Source organism: Pygoscelis adeliae, unplaced genomic scaffold, assembly GCF_000699105.1.
Source record: "Pygoscelis adeliae isolate BGI_AS28 unplaced genomic scaffold, ASM69910v1 Scaffold141, whole genome shotgun sequence".
NCBI lineage: Eukaryota > Metazoa > Chordata > Aves > Sphenisciformes > Spheniscidae > Pygoscelis > Pygoscelis adeliae.
In genome coordinates, this window is record NW_008824231.1 from 5,715,818 (window position 1) to 5,735,426 (window position 19,609).

General features: G+C 36.6%; 1 protein-coding gene across 1 annotated transcript in view; it reads left to right on the forward strand.

The window, feature by feature from the left end:
* Positions 1-19,609, forward strand: part of ARHGAP42 (Rho GTPase activating protein 42) — a 208,931-nt gene that overhangs the window by 184,315 nt on the left and 5,007 nt on the right. The window contains exons 15-22 of the mRNA XM_009334879.1: positions 501-585; positions 1,853-1,911; positions 2,741-2,846; positions 7,614-7,773; positions 10,470-10,614; positions 13,445-13,825; positions 16,016-16,172; positions 17,357-17,419. Of these exons, the coding sequence (XP_009333154.1) occupies positions 501-585; positions 1,853-1,911; positions 2,741-2,846; positions 7,614-7,773; positions 10,470-10,614; positions 13,445-13,825; positions 16,016-16,172; positions 17,357-17,419 (1,156 nt within the window). The remainder of the gene's footprint in view (positions 1-500; positions 586-1,852; positions 1,912-2,740; positions 2,847-7,613; positions 7,774-10,469; positions 10,615-13,444; positions 13,826-16,015; positions 16,173-17,356; positions 17,420-19,609) is intronic.

Sequence of the window (19,609 nt, forward strand, 5' to 3'; positions counted from 1 at the left end):
ATTAGTATTCAATTTCTGCATGCAATCATTGATATACATGAGCAAATTACTGATAAAATGCATTTCTTCTTTTAGCTCTAAAGTTCTATTTATTGGTATCTATTTGGCATATTTCAGAAGTGTTCCAAAGCTTAGTTCTGTAACACAGCATAACTCAGTTAAATAGACAGTTGTTCTAGTTTTTCAATTTTCGTGCTAAATTTGGCTCTCTGGTGCCTGTGTTTGAATGTCTAAGTCAAATATGTTAGTAATTCTCTGTTGACTTGGGCTTACTTTACACTTTGATACAGTGCGTATAGTTAATGTTTACAGGTACTAAATTCATTTTTATTGATACTTTGGCAGAGATTAAAAGATTCAAATTGATCAGATTGATAGTTATTCTGGCTAATAAGTAACCACATGAGCTCAATGACTAATCTATTAGCTTCTGTTTTGCTGCTTTTCTAGTTAGTGTGTTAGTCAAACTATAACACAATCATAATTCAAATTTCTACCAGCCCCTAAATCTCCTCCTGATATGGATATTGATATGGAACTTTGGGACAATAAAACTATAACAAGCGGACTAAAAAACTACCTCAGGTAAGTATGATGCTACACAAATCTCAGTATTCCTTTTCTGGCCCATTAATCTTTTGCTTATTAATATCATATTACATTTCTTGTATCCATTAGCATGGTAATAATTGAGTATATTATTATCTTGCCTAATATCTCTGTGATTATGTGTAATAATAAATCTAAAATTTGTCACACACTTTCTGCCTTATTAAGATAGTCATGCCTTATACATATAGCCGTAAATTTGGCAGAATTTAATTAATTGCATGTTTTTCTTTAAAATCTTTTACGTTAATTACATGTTGTGCTCAGTCTTTCTTTTCTGAATCCCTTAAGCTGTGTACCATGAGGTTTCATGGCATCGTTGTTGAAGCAGAATAAAAAACTCTGCAAAAGCATAGGTTTTTATCCTACACTGTTGGTGTCTTCACAAACACAATATCCCTCCAACACTATCATTTTCTCTTAAAATTTTTGCTAATAAGAGACAGAATTTTCAAGAATTATGGTACTTCCGAGATAACTCTTTTTTGGGTCTCAATATATAACTTTCAAAAGAAACATAATGAAAAGCATCAAATCCAGATGGTGGGTGTTCTATGCCTTCTAAAAATCTAGATTTCCTAAACCAGTCACCTAACAAAGGGCAGCATCAGAAATCCCTATTCACTTTGGAAAATATGCCTAGGATTTGTAGTGCAATGTTCATGTAAACTCCATTGAAAAGGCTGGCTTTGGTTGAAGAAATTTATAATACATCTCCAGAAGCACAAATCATTGTAGATACCGTATTTGTGAAATTAGAACGTGAGCTAGCAATAGCTGTGTGTTTGTGTCTATAAGGCAATTTACAGTCTGCCTTTCAGAGGATGACTCTTCTAGGATCTCTCAGATCAGAATTTCAGTCCTGAATTTCATCATGTTTCTGCCTATCTTGGGCAAAAGATCACTTCTGCAGCCCACTGTCCCATGTTCTGCAGCTGTATTTATTCCTGTTTTGCAGTATGGAAGCCAGAAAACAGTGTGTCTCTGTTCTGAAGTGAGTGCCAGTAGTATTTCCCTTACTAACTTACATGGTGACACAAGATTCAACTCAGAGAGTTTCAGACTATGTACATGATTAAGCTGTATACTACTCCAATCAGTCATCACTGAATTGGGTTTCCTACAACATACCAATATACAGTATGCAGATGTTGAGGGCTATCATAATCACACCCATAAAACTTAAAAAGACTTTGAGTAATGAGGTTTTTTAAATTTTCTTTTTAATATTTTTTACAACCAGGTGTCTTTCAGAACCACTGATGACTTTCAAGCTGCACAAAGATTTCATTGTTGCTGTTAGTAAGTAAAGTAATAAATACACTTTCATGAAAGTAATATTGTTTCTAACCCTTAGTCTCCTCAGTTGCTATCCTTATTTTCCTCCTTGGTCTATTATTCAGTGATCCAGCCGTGGATCCAAGTTCTTCCATGTCACTGTATATTATAGCACAGTGCCATGTGAAAGCCATCAAAACAGAGAAGTCACACTAGATGAAGCTGTTCAGCGGTTTGTTCTGATCTTTTTAGAGGTTCTGTGTGACTGCCCTCTGCATGAAATTTTGAACCTTGATTTATATATTTATATGTTTGTTTGTTTTAAAAGGGCTGATAATTCTTTTATAGCATTCATCCCTCTCATCCAGGGACCTTTATTTTCCCAGCTTGCCTTGAGAAATTGGAGAGGGTGATAATTATCTCCTTTTCACAAATGGAGTAATTAGATACAGAGATAGTAAAATTGTTTTTCTAATGACTCCAGTTTAGAATTTGAAGTTATTTCCCCATTTCCTCTTGCCTTGATAAGAATAAAAGCCACTCAAGAATTTTAGATATTTTAAATATCAAGGGGTAAAATCTTGGATTTCACTGAAGTGGCACATCAGGTCAAACTTGCCACAAATTTCGTTGGTTCCAGTATCAGTGCTAACTGCTTTTGGCGAGTTACTTGAAAGACAGATTTCAGAATGTTGTAATAAATATAGTCAAATCATCTTCATCATTTTAAAGGCTAATTGTGTTTGGCTCCTTGTAATGTATGTGTGTATTAGCATACAGGCATTGGTGCCATTTGTAGTCGCATTTTAGCACATGTTCTAATTTATCAACAATAATTTGTTTTCTATTTTAGAGTCAGATGATCAGAACTACAGAGTTGAGGCAGTGCATGCACTTGTGCATAAGTTACCAGAGAAGAACAGAGAGATGCTGGACATCCTTATCAAGCACTTGGTCAAGTAATTCTTTTTGATTTTTCTCTTTGGTATTACTGTAAGATGTGATTATTTCTGCTTTAAATTTGTCAGTGTGGCTTAATCCATTCTCTGTGTTGAAACAATGCCACTTGAAATTAATTTCTAAACTGCTGTTCTCAACGTAGCTGAAGAATACTTACCATAGAAACAAAAAATAACACCATAAAGAATCACCAAGATGACCAATTACGTTTATAAAATAAACCCACTCAATGTTTTCTTTCACTTCCTACTTAATACAGGAATTGGCACTAATTAAATTTAAGAAACATCTGAAACTATGCTAAGGTTGATAGAAAACGCTTTTTTGAATCTGACTCAAGGTCCCACACTGTTTCAGAAATGGAGAGTAGACTAATGTGATAATACTTGTCCTTCATGTCTGATCTTATTTTTCTCTCTAACAGCTCTGAATTGTAGTATCATTTGAAAACACTAATTTGAAGTATTATTATTTATATTTTTGATATCTATATAAATGTCCAAACCCACTTTTCAATCTCCCTGTTTCATCAGCTTCTCTGAGTATTAATTAAATGTCAGATGGAAAAGATTTTGCATTTCTTTGAACTGATGACCTTTTGTCTTCACTGAATTACACTTAGCACATGCTGTGAGACAAAAAAGACAAGTTTTTATTCTCTTATGTCTCTCTATATCACTAGCTATGATTACATACCGTTATTACATTGTACTTTATCCTGTTTCTGCATCAAACGTTATTCATGTAAGTTTTACTAAATCTTTGGTCAGTTTTCTTTGGTATTTGCTGAATACTTTTTAATATGTGTTATTCTTTCTGATTTAGGATGCTGTATACTTTTTAGTACATTTATCAATGATCTGGGAATGTGAATACTGAAACAGCAGTTGTTCAGATAAGGCCCACATGACTGAGATATGTAGAAGACATAAGAGAGGAGTCCATATTGTTTTCATTCTGTTCATTACATCCCAGCTATTTTGCTTTTTTGATCACAGCTTGAGTCCCAGCCTGCAGTAAGCTGTCTACAGTGGAGCCTAATGCAGCTTTGCTTTCCCTTATAGATGTGAGAACTTTGAAAATTTCTTTGGTAGGAAATTATTTAGCCCTAATAAATTATTTTTAGCCCTTTATGTCATTAGCCCTTGGAGAACTAACATGATAGGGAGCTGCTGTGAATGCTTCCATTGCAAAAACTGATTAGGCAGACCTTGCATCTCATTAGACATGGGGTAACCCAGAGAACCAGATGAAAGTAAGTTTCATAAGTTTCCTTACTCACAGAGTTGTTTGATTAGCTAAAAAATATAATATCTACTGCTTTCTAACCCTATAAAAAGTTAAAATGTTTAATGAGGAATTAATGATTTTGTAAAAGCTGCTAGTCTGGAAGCCCCAAAATTAGAAATGTGTATACATTGGAACTGACTTATTTCTAGGCAGAATTAGTCGTAGGCAAGCATTTCTTTCTTGACCTCTTTTCTTGGCCTCTTTATTGTCAGTATGACCTCAGATGTATTTCCAAAGAAAAGCATGCCTGCACTATTCCCTTCTTTAATTGTTCTCTTTAACTCTTGCCTATCACATCTTTGATGACATTCTCATTTCTGATAAATTTAATCTTATGGTTTTATACTGAAAACTTTCAGTTCTTTTCTTTCCAACATTCAATTCATCCCTTCTAATTTCTCATAGAATTTGCCAGCTGTTGTTTATGCTAGCAATTCTGAGACTGAATTCAAAATTAGTCTCTTGAGTGTATTAGTTATCTTCCTTCCTCATCTTTTTCCTACCGCTGTGTGGAGATTTTTCAAGGAACAAATGGCAGATAAAGTGCCTAATTTTATGTAAATGGGAAAATATGAAAAAAAACCCCAACCTCCTCTTGCTTCATTCCTTTGTTTAAAATCCAATTTCAAAATGTGTATCCTTTCCCTGTATTTCTTTTAGCTGTTCAGTTTCTTTATGTATGCTTTTGTGTCTAGGTGAAAATACTATACCTTTAACTATGGGTTATAAAATAAGGATAATATTTTTTCTTGGTTTAGGTCTTGAGGTCTTTACATCTCTGCCTACCTTGACTTCTGTGTCACTGTGCAAAATTAAATATGATCTAGATGTTGTGGGATGTACAAACAAAACCAGCAAATCCTGAAAAGCACCCTGCATAGAGGTGATACTGTATGAGTACATACTCAGTCAGCAGCTAGGCAAACATGGGAAGTTTGGTGTTATTTTCAGATAGGTAACTCATTTTTTGTTGTTAAACCTTCCTAGTCAAATTACCTGTCTACTTTAAAGAATAAATCTTTCTTTGGTATGATTTAACAGCACCATGCTTTTCTAAAGTAGATAGTCGGGAGTCTGCAGTCTAGCAGTATCAAAAATTTACTGGTGATAGATCAAAGAAGGAGATTTTAGGAGAAAGCGGTGCACCCTAATAAATGCCTTACAGCTACCTGAAATGCATGATTACCTTGGCTTGTATCTACTCAGTAGCCCAGCAACAGTAGGACTAGGTCAGGGGAAATTGGTTATCAAAATGATCCATTTACAGGCCTGGGTTTTTTCTCTTTGGAAAGAAATTGAGCCTTTGAAATGCTTTGTAGAAAGGCCTTTCTGGTTACAATGTTATTAAATTCACCATTCCTTTTATTAACCAAGCCACCAAATTTGTTACCAAGGAAACCCAAACATGGGACAAACACTACTTTCTGTCTTATGCTATAAGACTATAGTGTTTGTGTAATAGACCTTAACAGTTACTGTGCTGCACAAGCAGAGTAACATTGCAAAGAGTGATTTTTTTTTTTAGGTTTTTCTAACAAACCTACAGCTGAGTAATTCAAAATTCCATTTTCATTAAAATACTAGTGGACTTCCCAAACACCCCTTAGTCACCTAAGCCAAACATAAGATCTGTTACAGAGAAAATTAGATTAAGAAAATTGGCTAAAAACGTGCTGTAACAAGGTAGTCATTTTCATGATATGGCTTCCAAATAACGATCTCTTCCAGCGTATCTATCTGAAGTAAAATTCTGGAAAGTGTTTTTGGCATAACTTAATGAAGCAGCATAGGAAACATGTAAGAAGATAGGCATTTATTTTCCTGCAGTTTATAATCATGTTGTCTCCCATACAAACCCCTTTCCCATATTTATTCTGCTTCTCGATGTAAATGGGGTGCTAAAAAGTTCCTGTTCCAAATATGAGGGGAGTATTACTTCATTAGAGAAGTAATTGTACAGTCTCTCTCACCGCTATACCAGGATAACTCTACTGTTCTACTCATTCTGTGTTATCATTAGTGCCTACTCAACAGTGAGACTGAGAGAAAGGGTAATGTGTGAGTCCAGACATGGGTTTGATCCTGAGCCTAACAAAATCCCCCGGTAGCCTTGGGAAAATCTCATAGTCTTTTTGTCACTGCCTTTTTAACCTTTGTAAGGGGATAGCATTTGTGTTATTTGCTACCAAACTCTTACATCAGAGAGATCATTTTGCTAATGTTTGTATAACATTTTAAGAACAAATCAAGCTGTCTGACAATATTATTGGAAGGAAAACATAGCAGATGTCTTCATAAACCTGATTAATGAAGGCTGTCCAAGAAAACCAGAAGATAAAGTTTGCTTCTACCTGCTAGTCTTCCAGTATTTTATAGGTTTTTATAGGTTTTAGTAGTTATAGAAACTACTCTTTCTTAGTTTTAAAAGGTACAAGGGTTATTTTAATTATGTAGGAATGGCTAAAAATGCTCAGCTTGACAATAGTAGCAGATAGCAGTGAGAAGGAAGAGGAAAATGTGAACAAATGCCTCAATAACTTACTCTATTTGGTAGCAGATTCAGTAAAATTAAGCATTAAGGCAATGATCAAATCTTTACTTGGCATGATATTTCTCAGACATGAGGCAATAGGGCAGCTGTGACTGGGGAATCAGTGGCAGTTATTTCGAAGGATTTATGATGATACAGTTTTTATCTGGCAAATCTTATTCGTAAGGAGAGAAAAGGGGCATTAAGGATTACTGATTGATGGCTTTCATTTTACTATCTGATAAATTATTGGAAAAACTAAGTTTCTAAATTCTACATTAAGAAGAAAAATGACAGAAAAGGTACAGTAAGTGATAACAGAATATACAGAAGTAAAAGGTTAATATATTTTAAAGCCAGAAGATGTCATTATGATCATCTAGTGTTATCTATACCACAGAAACAATGATTTCACTGACCCCATTGATCCTGTGTTTTCAACACATTAATAAAGAGATCTTATTGCAATGTAAGTGTTTTCAGTAACTAAGTTTCTTTCCTTTACGTGAAAGCTAAGGTATATGGTTGAGCTCCGTTATATCATAGTCTTTTCAGTCAATCCAACATCAAGTATTTAAGTTCCTGTATAAGCATCGGAGAGAGATAGGTACCTACCCTAAGACTCCTAAACTTTAGATGGTCTTGGATCTCTGTGGAGACCTTCAAAGATAGTTGCTTTTCCCTGTCAATTATGTCAGGAACTTAAATACTTACTCTAGGGAGACGTGCTCATTATCCATTAAGTTATTGCAGGATGGGAGCCTTAATGGAAATACAGTAGTTGTACTAGTCTACATTTTGACTCTAGAAAAGTTTGAAAAATGTTTTTAAAGGGGAGACATGAACTTCGGATCTTGTTAAAAAAATAGTCTTAACAGGTTTTTGCCTGTTGGAATTGTAGTTTAGCCCAACTATTTAATTGCATATTGTTTGTGTTCATTTAAAGGGTATCATTACACAGTCAGCAAAATCTAATGACTGTATCCAACCTTGGTGTTATCTTTGGACCAACTCTGATGAGAGCCCAAGAAGAAACCGTGGCTGCTATGATGAACATTAAGTTTCAGAATATCGTCGTCGAAATTCTGATAGAGCATTATGAAAAGGTAGAAGGACATTGTCTGACTGTTTTGTGATAAAGTGGAACTAAGATCTCATTTTCATTACCATCCTTAAGTTTTTAAGAATAAAACTAGCATTTGTAGAAGGTCATAGGTAGAAAGTGTACCTTCTTCCTACCCCATGCTATGGCTCTGTATTCCTAGCAAGTCTTTTGTGGCTGTGCAAGGAATAGATCCAAGGCATAAACTCCCAGGAGCTTTGAAGGAATTGCTCTGAATCTTCAGATGCTTTCTGAAGGTTGCTGTGTCCTTCTTATATCTAGAAACAGAATGAGAAGGTCATAACTTTACTCCCAGCTCCTCCATCTCTCTCATGCTAGCAGTATATGAAGGTTCACTCTGGGTGAATGCATAGATTCTCCTCTGAGTGCATCAGGTCAGTCTTTCTGACCATTACTGTCCTTTGGGGATACACCAGCTGCACAGTGGAGCTCTAGTCCCACCTAACATCATGAAACCCCAACCATCCTTCAGTTCCTCTTTTCATGAGCAGCATCAATGTGGATCCCCAGCACAATCCCCCATTTCTGTGCGCTGTGTCATTTTCAAAAGTAAAAAGGCAAAAAGAAAAAAATAATATATCTTAGATGATGTTTTATTCCTAATTACAGGTTTTAAGCCCATCATGTCTTTGTGATTTAAAAGTTCTTGAAACTCCGGAACATACAAACTTCTCTAGGTACTTCTTTTGCTTTGAAAAAAGGCATGTCTGTGACTGCCTGGTTTATTTTGTTTCCCCAAAGAGACCAGTGACAGCAAAGGTCCATCTCAAACTCTTTCCTGGAACACAGAAAAGAACTGTTTCAGGGCTTGAGAAGGAAAATCCATGAAATCTTAAACACTTACTTTCAGTCACTACCATTGCAGGTATCAGCTTCACTGAAAAGCCTCCTCAGATTTTACTTTTATTTTTTTATTTATTTTATTTTATTTTATTTTAAACTATTTGATTTCAGAACTCAGCAGAACAGTCAAGACCTCATTTACTTGGTCATCAAAAGGAATTTTATTTTTGGGATCTTTTGTTGATATATATCACCTTCTCTGATGACTAACAAAACAAATTGAGAAAACTTTGGGTTTCTTCCATTTCATGTTACTCAGCTAAGGGGCAGTTCCCAGTCAATAACAGGATCCCCTGCACTGGTTGGTCAGTATGTACTGACAGTACTACTTGGTATTATCAGTTATACTTCGTATGGACTTCTCAAAATTGGTATGATACTGATAGCATCCTTGCCTGTAACTCCAAAACATATATATTACATGTTTCCAACACTGAATTTTCCCTCTAGAAAATCACAAGCTCATTCAATACAAAGACCATGGCTGCACAATCAAAATCACCCCTGCTCTATTTCTCTGTCTACAGACGTATTTTTGTATTGATGTGCCACTCACTAATGCCTAATACATTATTATGGTACTTCAAGAGCATCTCAAGACATCCATTAAAGTATTTTCTACCATAGAAGTATATTTGCTTTCTTCCACTTCTGAGAGTGGCATGGAGGTATCTTTTCATTGTTCACTTCATCCTCTTCTGGGAGTGCCCTATTGATAGGGGATCCAGAAATCCTTGCAGAGATGTATTTTGGCGTTGCATGGTATTTAACCTACAACACTTGGCCCTCTCTACACTATGGAGAGATTGGACACTTCTGATTCCTTCAGTAGCTTAACTGAATAGGCAATCTTTGTCTGTAAAAGCTCTTCTCCGTTCCACAGAATGCCATAAGAGATACTTAGTAGAGTTTACAGTCTACACTAGGAGGAATAGGTGAGAAAGAACATCTGGAAAAAACCCAAATCTTTTGGTTATATTTTTTGCTTTGGTCATCCTCCAAGGCAATTATCATTTTTACTAGAAGTATCCAAAAGAGTTTTTAGGGTCTTTCAAGACTTCTAATGCACGTATCTTGGATATTGCAGAACAGGTGATACAAATGAAAGTCACCTGAATTACTGGACTTTCTGCATTGTCCTTGCTGGCAAGCTTGCCATGCTTATGAGCAAAGAGTTCTTTAAAACCTCATGTGTACCTGTGTCAGATTGCAGTAGTCCAATAACCCAAAACTTTTAGTTTTTTCTGCAGTAATTCTGCAAAATTGACCAGTGGTAGCAGTGGTATGTAAAAGATAAAAATCAGGAGATGCTCTGAATATAAAGATGTTCCTCATCAAACTTGTTTGGCACAATAAAGTGTTTTTCTGAAATACAAACTGCATTGTAAAAAGTTACAACTATAACAAATTTCCATGACATACAAAAGCTTTCACAGGAATGCAGAGAAAAAATTCAATCTTTTCATAATACTTAAAAAAATGTATTACTTCTTGGGCAGGAGTTAGTTGTAAGCACGTATTGTATGTTTCACAATTTAGACTGTTAAGCACTTCTTAACAAGGGTTAGAAAATAAAACTATTTAAACAAATATTTTTATATAATTGGTATAAATTTTAAGTACAAGTCAGTATTGTAGTTCTTGGATTGTAAAATGAGATCAGAGCAAAGCTTATATTCTGTGAATTTAGTCTTTTGTAATGTGTGAGACTATTACAGCATTAATTTCAGGTGCAGTGGTGAGGAAAACAAATGGATTAATAATGGAAGTGTAAGAGTACCTCTATTGTTTATGTCATTTATTTTCCCTCTTTTTTTTTTTTTTTTAATCATGCAGATATTTCACACTGCACCAGACCCCAATATTCCTCTTCCCCAACCTCAGTCCCGATCAGGTTCAAGAAGGACAAGAGCAATTTGTCTCTCCACAGGTTCACGTAAACCCAAAGGAAGATATACACCGTGCCTAGCAGATCCTGATAGTAAGTTTGTCCTTGTTGACTCATTATCTTCCTTTTTATGTCTTGTCTTCTAACTTTCCTGAATAATATCCAATCGTATTCCAATAATTACAAGCGTAACAGATAGGGTTTTGTCAGCCTTTTAACCTCTGTGAGTCACAGCTGCACTGTTGAAGGACTGTATTCCTTGCTTCTCTCGGATGAGGAAGGATGTTTGGTTTTAGGCAAGTCTTGTATTGCATACAGTGTTCAAAAATCTTTTATAGCAGACTTTACATTCTAATCTAAATGTAGTCTGCTTTGAAACTCTGAGTAGTTCGTTATACGAAGTTCACCTCATTTGCTTGTAAGATGATTGTTAAGGTTGGGAAACTGTAAGTAGAATCTTTCCTCTCCTGTAATAAATGTGATTTAGTCAAGATCAGGAGATCAAAACCATGACTTGGCTTTTTTCACATGCATGAAACTGCGGTAATTGGTTCAAAGTCAGCCACTGCCTAGGTTTGCCAAAACCACTGAAATTTTCTTAGTTTTTCTGGAATAAAAACAAATTCTAATATTTTGGGGAGAAACAGTATACTTATCATATGGCTTACTGTTTAACAGCAGGGAGTTATGTGTGTAATTAATTGCTTCTTAGAATGCTTATTCATTTTCATGTAAATGTGACTATTAAAAAGTTTCACTTCATTCATTTTCATCTAGTGGGCCATCACTTCTTTACTTAGTGGCTGTATCATTGAAAAGTATTGAAACTGTAGCAAAGATTAAGTTGTTAACAGTTCCACTACTGCAGCAGGCTTCCCAAAGAACTTCTGTGTCCCTTGGTTCCTCAAGGAGATTTACATGAAACTGGTACACTAAATTAATCCACAGTTAAGGTACATCTGTTCTTGAGGATCTGTAGTAATTCTTAAGTCTGTAATGTTAGGAAATGTATCCACAGTATACTCTTGAAAAGGTGCTGCATTTTGCATAGGTTTATATTACATGATTCCTGCCGGTGAGAGCTTAAATACTAAATGAGAGCAATAGCAGCCTACAAGTCGATTGCCAGTGTGAATGGCATGGGATCCCGAGTAAAAAGTTACAGAGGAACCGTCAGTTACATTCACCTGACGAGAAACTGGGCAAGTTTCAACTGTTTTTTCGCTGTGTAACTGCAATGAATGGACGCATAAAAAAGGGGGCGTTTCTGTGCAAGTATTTTGCAGAGTGTCTGCAAGCTCACACTTCTTCATTCAGACAGATGTCTTGTGCTGGCGGCTGGATTGAAACTAGGTCTGACCCAGGGGCTCTCCACTTGTGCTTTGCTTATTGGCTCAAGCTCAGCTCTGCACACAAGGTCCAGTTAAGATCTCACCTGGAAGGCCGAGGCAGAAGCAGAGGTACTCCCCTTGCCAAGTATCTCTAGGTGTGGCCGGAGACAGGCAAGAGAGAGCCTTGGCTTCTGGCAACAGCAAATTCTGAAGTACTAGATGGTTTTAAGTCATCATTTAAATGAAGCACGGACACTTAACTATATTGCAGGAAATTAAGGAATTCTGTATGGCATGACAAAATGAGATACAGGTTTCAAATGGTAGGGAATGGTAGAAAATGATAGAAAATGTATATGACAAATTTAGGTTTCAGCCAATCTTGCAATTTTCAAGGGACTAATGGTCTGTAAAGGAGTAGGCTGGGGGACGATCTAATCTGGAATATCAGAATTCTGGCCAGAAATGGACAGAATATTTCAGATTATTGTACCAACGGCACTACTGTTGTCAGATCCACTATACAAGGCACTGGTATTGTGTGACCCTATCTGTAGTATCGTGTGTGGTTAATGGTCACTTGTTGCCGAGGATATTGAAACACATGGAGGCAAAAGCAGCTGTATCATGTTGGTATCTTATAACTACTGTGTGGCTGAAGAATATATATTCTCTGCTTCTTGTGAAATTTGTTAATTGTATCTTGTAGCTTTTGGGAACAAATCCTACTAGAAACCAATGTATGACTCACTAGACTGAATCCAGTCTTCAAGATAATTCAGCCCTCACTGTACTACTATAGGCCAGTCCTTCCTCAGTTCTGATGACTGTTCCTACCTTTATATCATCAGATAATTTCATTAGGATATTCCCACTTTTTGTTGCAAAAGATTATTGGAAATAAGATCAGTACAAAGATTGTTGTGTAGGTAGGTAAATTTCTGAAACATCAGTCTAATTAAAGAAATTCATCAAATGTTCAAGTTGTAAGGAATGAGTTGTCCTTCTGCAGGATAGATATTTTATGATAGGTATGACGATTCAGAAAATAGGATATCTATAGACAGACTTATGGACTAGTCTTAGACTGCAGAGATCCTCAGCAGCTTGGTAACCAAAGTAAAATTTAATTCTTGTGCCTGCAGGCAATACAATCATGCATTTAAGAACATAAATGTGACAAGTATCACATTTGCCTTATCATGGAAATCCAGCAAGATGCTCACCACAAAGATATTGCAGCATTGTAACTGTTGAATTTCCTAAGGATATTTATATTGCAAGCAGTTCTTTGAAAATGCAAACTTTTATGTGAAATAGTTTAGCCTGTAGTCCATTATGTTCATCAGCTCTAAAGAAATATCCACAAAATGCAGCTCTTCCAGGTTAAAGATAAGAATATGTGTGAAACTTAGAGTAATGAAACAGATATTTTGTCTTAAAAGTCACTGCCTCTGAAACCACAGATTAATGAATTTGATGACAGGTTAGGTACAAGGGGCTAAAGGTGGCATGAGAGAAAGGCATGTGATTAGAAAATGTAATTATTTTTTTTGTTTCCCTCTCTCTTCCCTCCCCTCACTCCTCCCTAGGTGACTCGTACAGCAGTAGCCCAGACAGCACTCCCATGGGCAGCATTGAATCTCTCTCTTCTCACTCCTCCGAGCAGAACAGCACCACCAAATGCGTGACCTCGCAGCCCAGGGAGAAATCAGGAGGGATTCCGTGGATTGCCTCTCCCCCATCTTCTAATGGCCAGAAGAGTTCAGGCCTCTGGACTACAAGTCCAGAATCCTCATCAAAGGAGGATGCAACCAAAACAGATGTGGAGTCAGACTGCCAAAGTGTAGCTTCTGTCACTGGACCAGAGAATGCCTCTTCACCAACAGACCTGACCAAAAAGAGTTCTTACAGTCTGTCTGGGCTGAAAAGGTCTTCAGCATCTTCCCTCAGATCAATTCCATCAGCTGAAGGTAATTGCCAAGGTCTTTTAGGACATCAATGTTTACTGTGAGGCATCAGAAAATAAGAGCTGCATCTGAAAGCTAATGATATCCATTAATCTTTTATGTTTATTTTTTCATTTTTGTGGCATGTTCTTTCAGTTTTTATACTGCTTCTGACATATTTCCATTGTTTGTTACCTGTACAGTTCACGCAGCTTAAAAGCTATCAGTATTTCTCAGACTTTAGAGTACTCTATCCTGCTGTGCCTCACCTAGACCACTGACTTGTAAGGAGATTGCTGGTTTATGAGAAGAGTTGGAGCTATGGTTTATCAACTGTGTCAAAAGAATGATTCGTTGCAACATGATTGATGCTGATCAAAGCTAATATTTAAATTTAAAAAGCACTAGGCTTAACATATCTAGTAAGTAACAGTTTTGTCACTCCTTGCCTTTTTTTTTTCCCCCCGTTTTTGACAACTTCATCTCTTTAATTGACTGAAATAGGAGATTGAAGGAAAGGTGGGGGGTTTTGGTTTGCTTTTTTTTAGTTATGGATTTTACAGTCAATGCCTTTAGTTGAGATAGGACTGGACAGATGGGATAAAAAGGTAATCCCTGGCATGAAATGTATGTCTGAAACCCTGCTAATGGAATGGCTGCTTCATTCTGTCCTACTTGGATGGTCTGTTACCCAGTATTGCAAGTAGATTAGCTTGAACACAAGATTATAGCTGAATGGTCCTGTATATGGACATGATGTGCAAGAACAACCACAGTTTGCAAACACAACTTCAGGAATGCAATTTCAGTGCACAAGCTAGGACACCAGTCTTCCTGTTCAGTCAAAGAAGGATGCCGCTTTGAAGAACACCCTCAGAGCACCTAAGTTGAGCCTATGTTCCAAATAATCTTGTAGGCAAGACTCCTTACAAGACAGAGAAGCTTAAAAACATAGCTTCGTAATTTAGACAGTTCTGCTAAATGCTGTTAGCTGGAATGCCTGTGAACCCTTGCTGTACCTCTGTGAGTACATGAAGTGATATTGCACTATATTGTCAGCTATGTGGAAATTACTTTAGAAGAAACACCTTCTTGAAATCAGTATATTTGCAGTGGTTTGGATTATGAAGATTAACAGCCAGCACAATGAACTCCAGTGGACTGAGGGTGAGTGCTGAGTTTGCCACTGAGCTGTCAGTAGTATAAGTAATACAAGTACAGGTAGGGTAAATATGTGGTTATGTGCAAAGTCCTAAAAGTTTGAGAAAGTTCTCTCCCCTCTGCCCCCCATGGAGTGTACAAGCTTTTTCCCAAGACTTCTAGATATGAATTAGTGTTATATTAACAGTATTAATAATGTAGAATAATAATCATTAACAATAATTTATAATATAGATTAATACTATAGAATAACAATATTAATTATGTAGGTATTGGTTTTATATTTTGGGATCTCTTTATATTATGACAGCTTTTAAAGCATTATTAAGCATCTGTTCTTCTTGGGAATAAAGAAACACAGAAGTAGATGCAGTTATTGTCTTGCAGAATATATATGCAAACAAGGCAGCAGTCCACAGATAGATCAGCTTAAAGGACACGTGGCCGTGCCTTGCATTCATTAAAAGGACTTTTTTTGTGTGCAATACAGTCTGTACAGCTATAGATTTGTTTTATCAAGTTACAGTAGCAATTGTTTTGGGCAACTCATAATCATTAATTCCCAAGTATTTTTTTTAAACTGCATGAAGTTTCTGTGGATACTGAAATATTAGTTCTTACAAATTAACATGGTCTGATTTCATAGTGGATGCTGCTTTGAGCCGGAATTTGGACTAGATGACTTCCTGCAATCCCTTCCAACGTGAATTTTTTCTACAATTCTATGCAGTGTACTACTTTATAAATGTTGGTTTTATTGTCACTTTTTAGTGAATGTACTATCTAGCCATTTAAGTACAATGTAATTTCTTAGCCCTCACAATTTTAATATCATTTCTTCATTCTTGCTGTTGGTCCCTTTCTCCTGGCTTTCTGCCTGAAAGGCTGTTTCTTCTCTGTCTCAGTAAGTATTTTCTCTACCTATTTTGCCTCTCTAAAAAAAAACCCAACAAAACACAACAACAACAGAAACTTTGCTTTGCATGTTACACATGTTGTGAAACAACTTCAAATTAGCTTTAATATTCCCTATAATTTGGTTGTTTTCTTTAGGTAACAAAAGCTGCAGTGGATCTATACAGAGCTTATCTTCAACAGATACCAAAGATACACCAAAGGCTCCACCCAACCCTGATTTGCCTCCCAAAATGTGCAGGAGATTAAGATTAGATACTGCATCAAGTAATGGTTATCAAAGACCAGGATCTGTGTAAGTCATCAAGGCCCTTTGGAGATTTGTGTTGTTACAGTATTGTCTACTATTAAGTGATCCCAGAGAGCTACATAAGTAGTTGAGAAAGCATCCATGAATACTTGATTTGAATATTTCTGTATTTGCGAATTATTTGTCTAGTTTCATTAAAATTGTAAACAAAGGAAACACGGCACAAAGTCTGTTGAAGTCAGTTGAAAGACTCCCATTGACTTAATTAGACTACAGATAAGGTCTATAATGAAGAAATATATCTTTGGAAAGTGATTAGTATTATTATCTCTGGTTCTTCTGGAATGTAATGTTTCAAGGAGTATATATGCTACTTACCGTCCATGCTGTTATGACAAGAAGATCATCAGATCTTATTTGTGTAAGTCCAAAATTGGAGAAAGGAAAAAAAAACCAAACTTCTGCTCTGAAATTTCTTTGATTGCTGCATGTTAAATAGTTGGTATCTTTGGTTTTTTTTCTAACAGCTGGGGTTTTTTAGGTGTGGGGGATATGTTGAAAGGAGGGTAGTTCTAAGCGATAGAGGTTATAATTTAACTTGTTGAGATTTGGGTTAGCAATGTTTCTCAGTGCTTTTAGCACAAACTTAAGAGTCAGAAGATCTTTGCTGTGATCCTGACTTTGACCCAGAATTTCTCTGTCCGCATGAACAAGTGATTTCCAGGTCTGCAGAGCACCAGGAAGTTCTCCAAATACTGCAGGACTCCATTCAGCCTCTCCACTTTTTAAACTGGACTCCATTCAGCCTCTCCACTTTTTAAACTGGAAGGAATCACTGTAGTCATTTCACAGATTGTTGTCTCTTAAACAGAGAATCCTACACAGCTCAGAGTTCCAGCATGATAGTGACAGACTGGCAGTAAAAGCACTTCCAATATATCTATTGGCTATCCGTGAATAGAATTTTAAATACAGGGTGTTGAGATTTCCCTTAGTGACTCAGCAAGGCACTAGAGCATGTGGAAGTCAGGCCCCAGTTAGGTTATGCCCTTAAGAATTCTGCTGAATAGGGACTTAAATTCAGCTTTTGAATCTCTTCTGTTTCTTTAAATGAATGATTAAAACAATTTTAAAAAATTTGTCCATGTCTTTAGATGATTAAAAGTGAAGTTACTCTGTGTGTTTTATTAATGGGCAAAGTATAAAGCAAGGTGGTGCTTTATTTTCAGAGTGGCTGCAAGAGCCCAGTTGTTTGAAAGTGCTGGTTCACTTAAACAAGTTTCTTCAGGACGGTAAGTGCCTCATAGTATTTAACAATTTCTAAAATCCTTTCTGTTTTCGAAAGGAAAACAGGCTTCAAAGATTGAAATAGAAGTGTTGGAGCTTTGTTCTGTGTCTTTTGGACAGCATCATGTGGCATGCAAAATTTTTGTGGTTTATTAAACTCATCCTTGCTCCAGAAGAAAACTAAATCTAATAGAGAATACCAGCCTATCTGGCTATTCTGTCATCTGGGGGAATTGCAGTGAGAGATGCTCAGGCTAGTGATCTGCTTAAGGACACAGCTACAAGAGTAAGTTAACAGGATTTAAATTAGGATGAGGGTGCTGTACTTATGCCATACAGCTGTTTGTATATACATGCTTTCAGCAGAGTAGCAAACATGCTAGTTTGTGGTAATTTGCTCATGTAGGCAAGCCCTGAATAACAGCTGCTTTAGAAAGTCCAGGATTAACTTGATCAGGGTTCCTGTCTTTCCCATCACCTTCCATGCCTCAGTATCTGTCTGGAGAAACTGTTCCCCTTTCTTCTTGGTAGTGTGCAGCAGGAAACATTTTCTTTACAATTGCATGCATTTATTTAGTGGATTTGATTCATTCTTACATTAAGTTAGAATGTTCTGGTAAGTGTTCGTCTAGGAAGCAGTATCTCCCATACATTACTAACCGGCCTACACTTAATAGGCTAAGGCAGATGGTCAAATAAATGGATGTGGGAAAAAGTCTGTCTCTCTTTTCACTGTCCCTGCGTTTCAAGTTCTTTGAGACAGAACATATCTTTTTGTCCATCACTTTACTCACTGATACCAGGAACTGTCGTGCTTACTGGAACTGTCAAGCAATAGAAAAAAAAAGTTAATCCATGAATCCAGAAGTAGTAATCTAAAGTAGCACAGCTGTAAATGAGGATGCCAGCATGTGCTGAGATGTGCAGCAGTGGAATATGGCTGTCCTCTCTGACAGATCTAGCAGGGGTGAGAAAGAGAAAGCTGGCCTGCAAAGGCCCACTGATTTTGTTCAAGAGAAGCAGCTTACATGAATCAAGGCTGTTCTTGTTTTTTGTAGTACATGAACTGTAAGGTGACCAAAAAAGAGGGTGACAGGGGGGAAAGGGAGATGAAAACAGCAGGGCATTAATTTAAGGAAGAAAAGTATAAATTAAGAGACTGGAATGTTCTTAAGCCAGTGCCCTAAGCTGAGTGATGACTGCTTCACCAGTCCTGCATCATTTCCCCTCCACCACTGTTCTTTCTCTTATTTTGTATTGCTCTCTTCTTGTAAACTCTCCCCTGTTGTTCCTTCAGAGCCTGTGCCACATGTGTCTGTATATAAAAAGCATGTAAGAAGCAAAAATTTGACAAAGGAAAAATGTAGCAGTTTGATAATGGATATGGAGAGCAGATAACAAAGCCGAAAACGCTGAAAGGCTTAATAGCTACTCTACTTCATCCTTCCTAAGAAAGCAGAACAGTAACAGTAACAAGGAGAATGGAAAACGAGAGGTCAGCAGGCAAAATGAGGAAGAAATAAGAAGTAGCTCAGCTGTTCTTATAGTGCTGCTCAAGTCTGAGTAAGATTTTGCAATTCAGAGCCAGCTTTTATTTACCTCTCATGCATGTTATGAACATGAAGGCTGATGTAAAACTTTAGCATAGTTTTTTGCTCTGAAGCATCTAGAAATCATGGTAATTACATCTTGATCCACCCAGTAGAAAGGCCTTCTGAGTTCATAACTCTACTATCTAATAAATATATGCAGGACAGAGTGTAAGACAGAGAAACTATTTTTAAGCTGTCTGGTTTGATACCAGAAATACTCAAGTCAAGATAGTGTTGAACTCTGTGCAGGGGTAATTTACCCTGCTAAAAATAACTAGTTTTGAAATTTTAAGCTATTGTTTGCCTATGCATTATAGTATCTAAGTAGTTTCATTCCTTCTTGAAGCCTGTTGTGGTCATTTGTACAGTAGACAGATCAAAAGTACCTATATGGCTTTGCAGTCTCACAGTGTCATCTGTATTCCAGCAGATAATTTTGTACTCAATGCTTTAACACCACAGTGGCCCGGTCTTACTTAATTCCTTCTTCCAAGTAGTCTTTGCAACCTTGCTTTCTGACTTTGTATAATGCGATATCTCTAATATAAGTGTGTGCCCACCTTTTTTTTTTTAATGCTGGGACATTATTTGACCTGGTTGTTT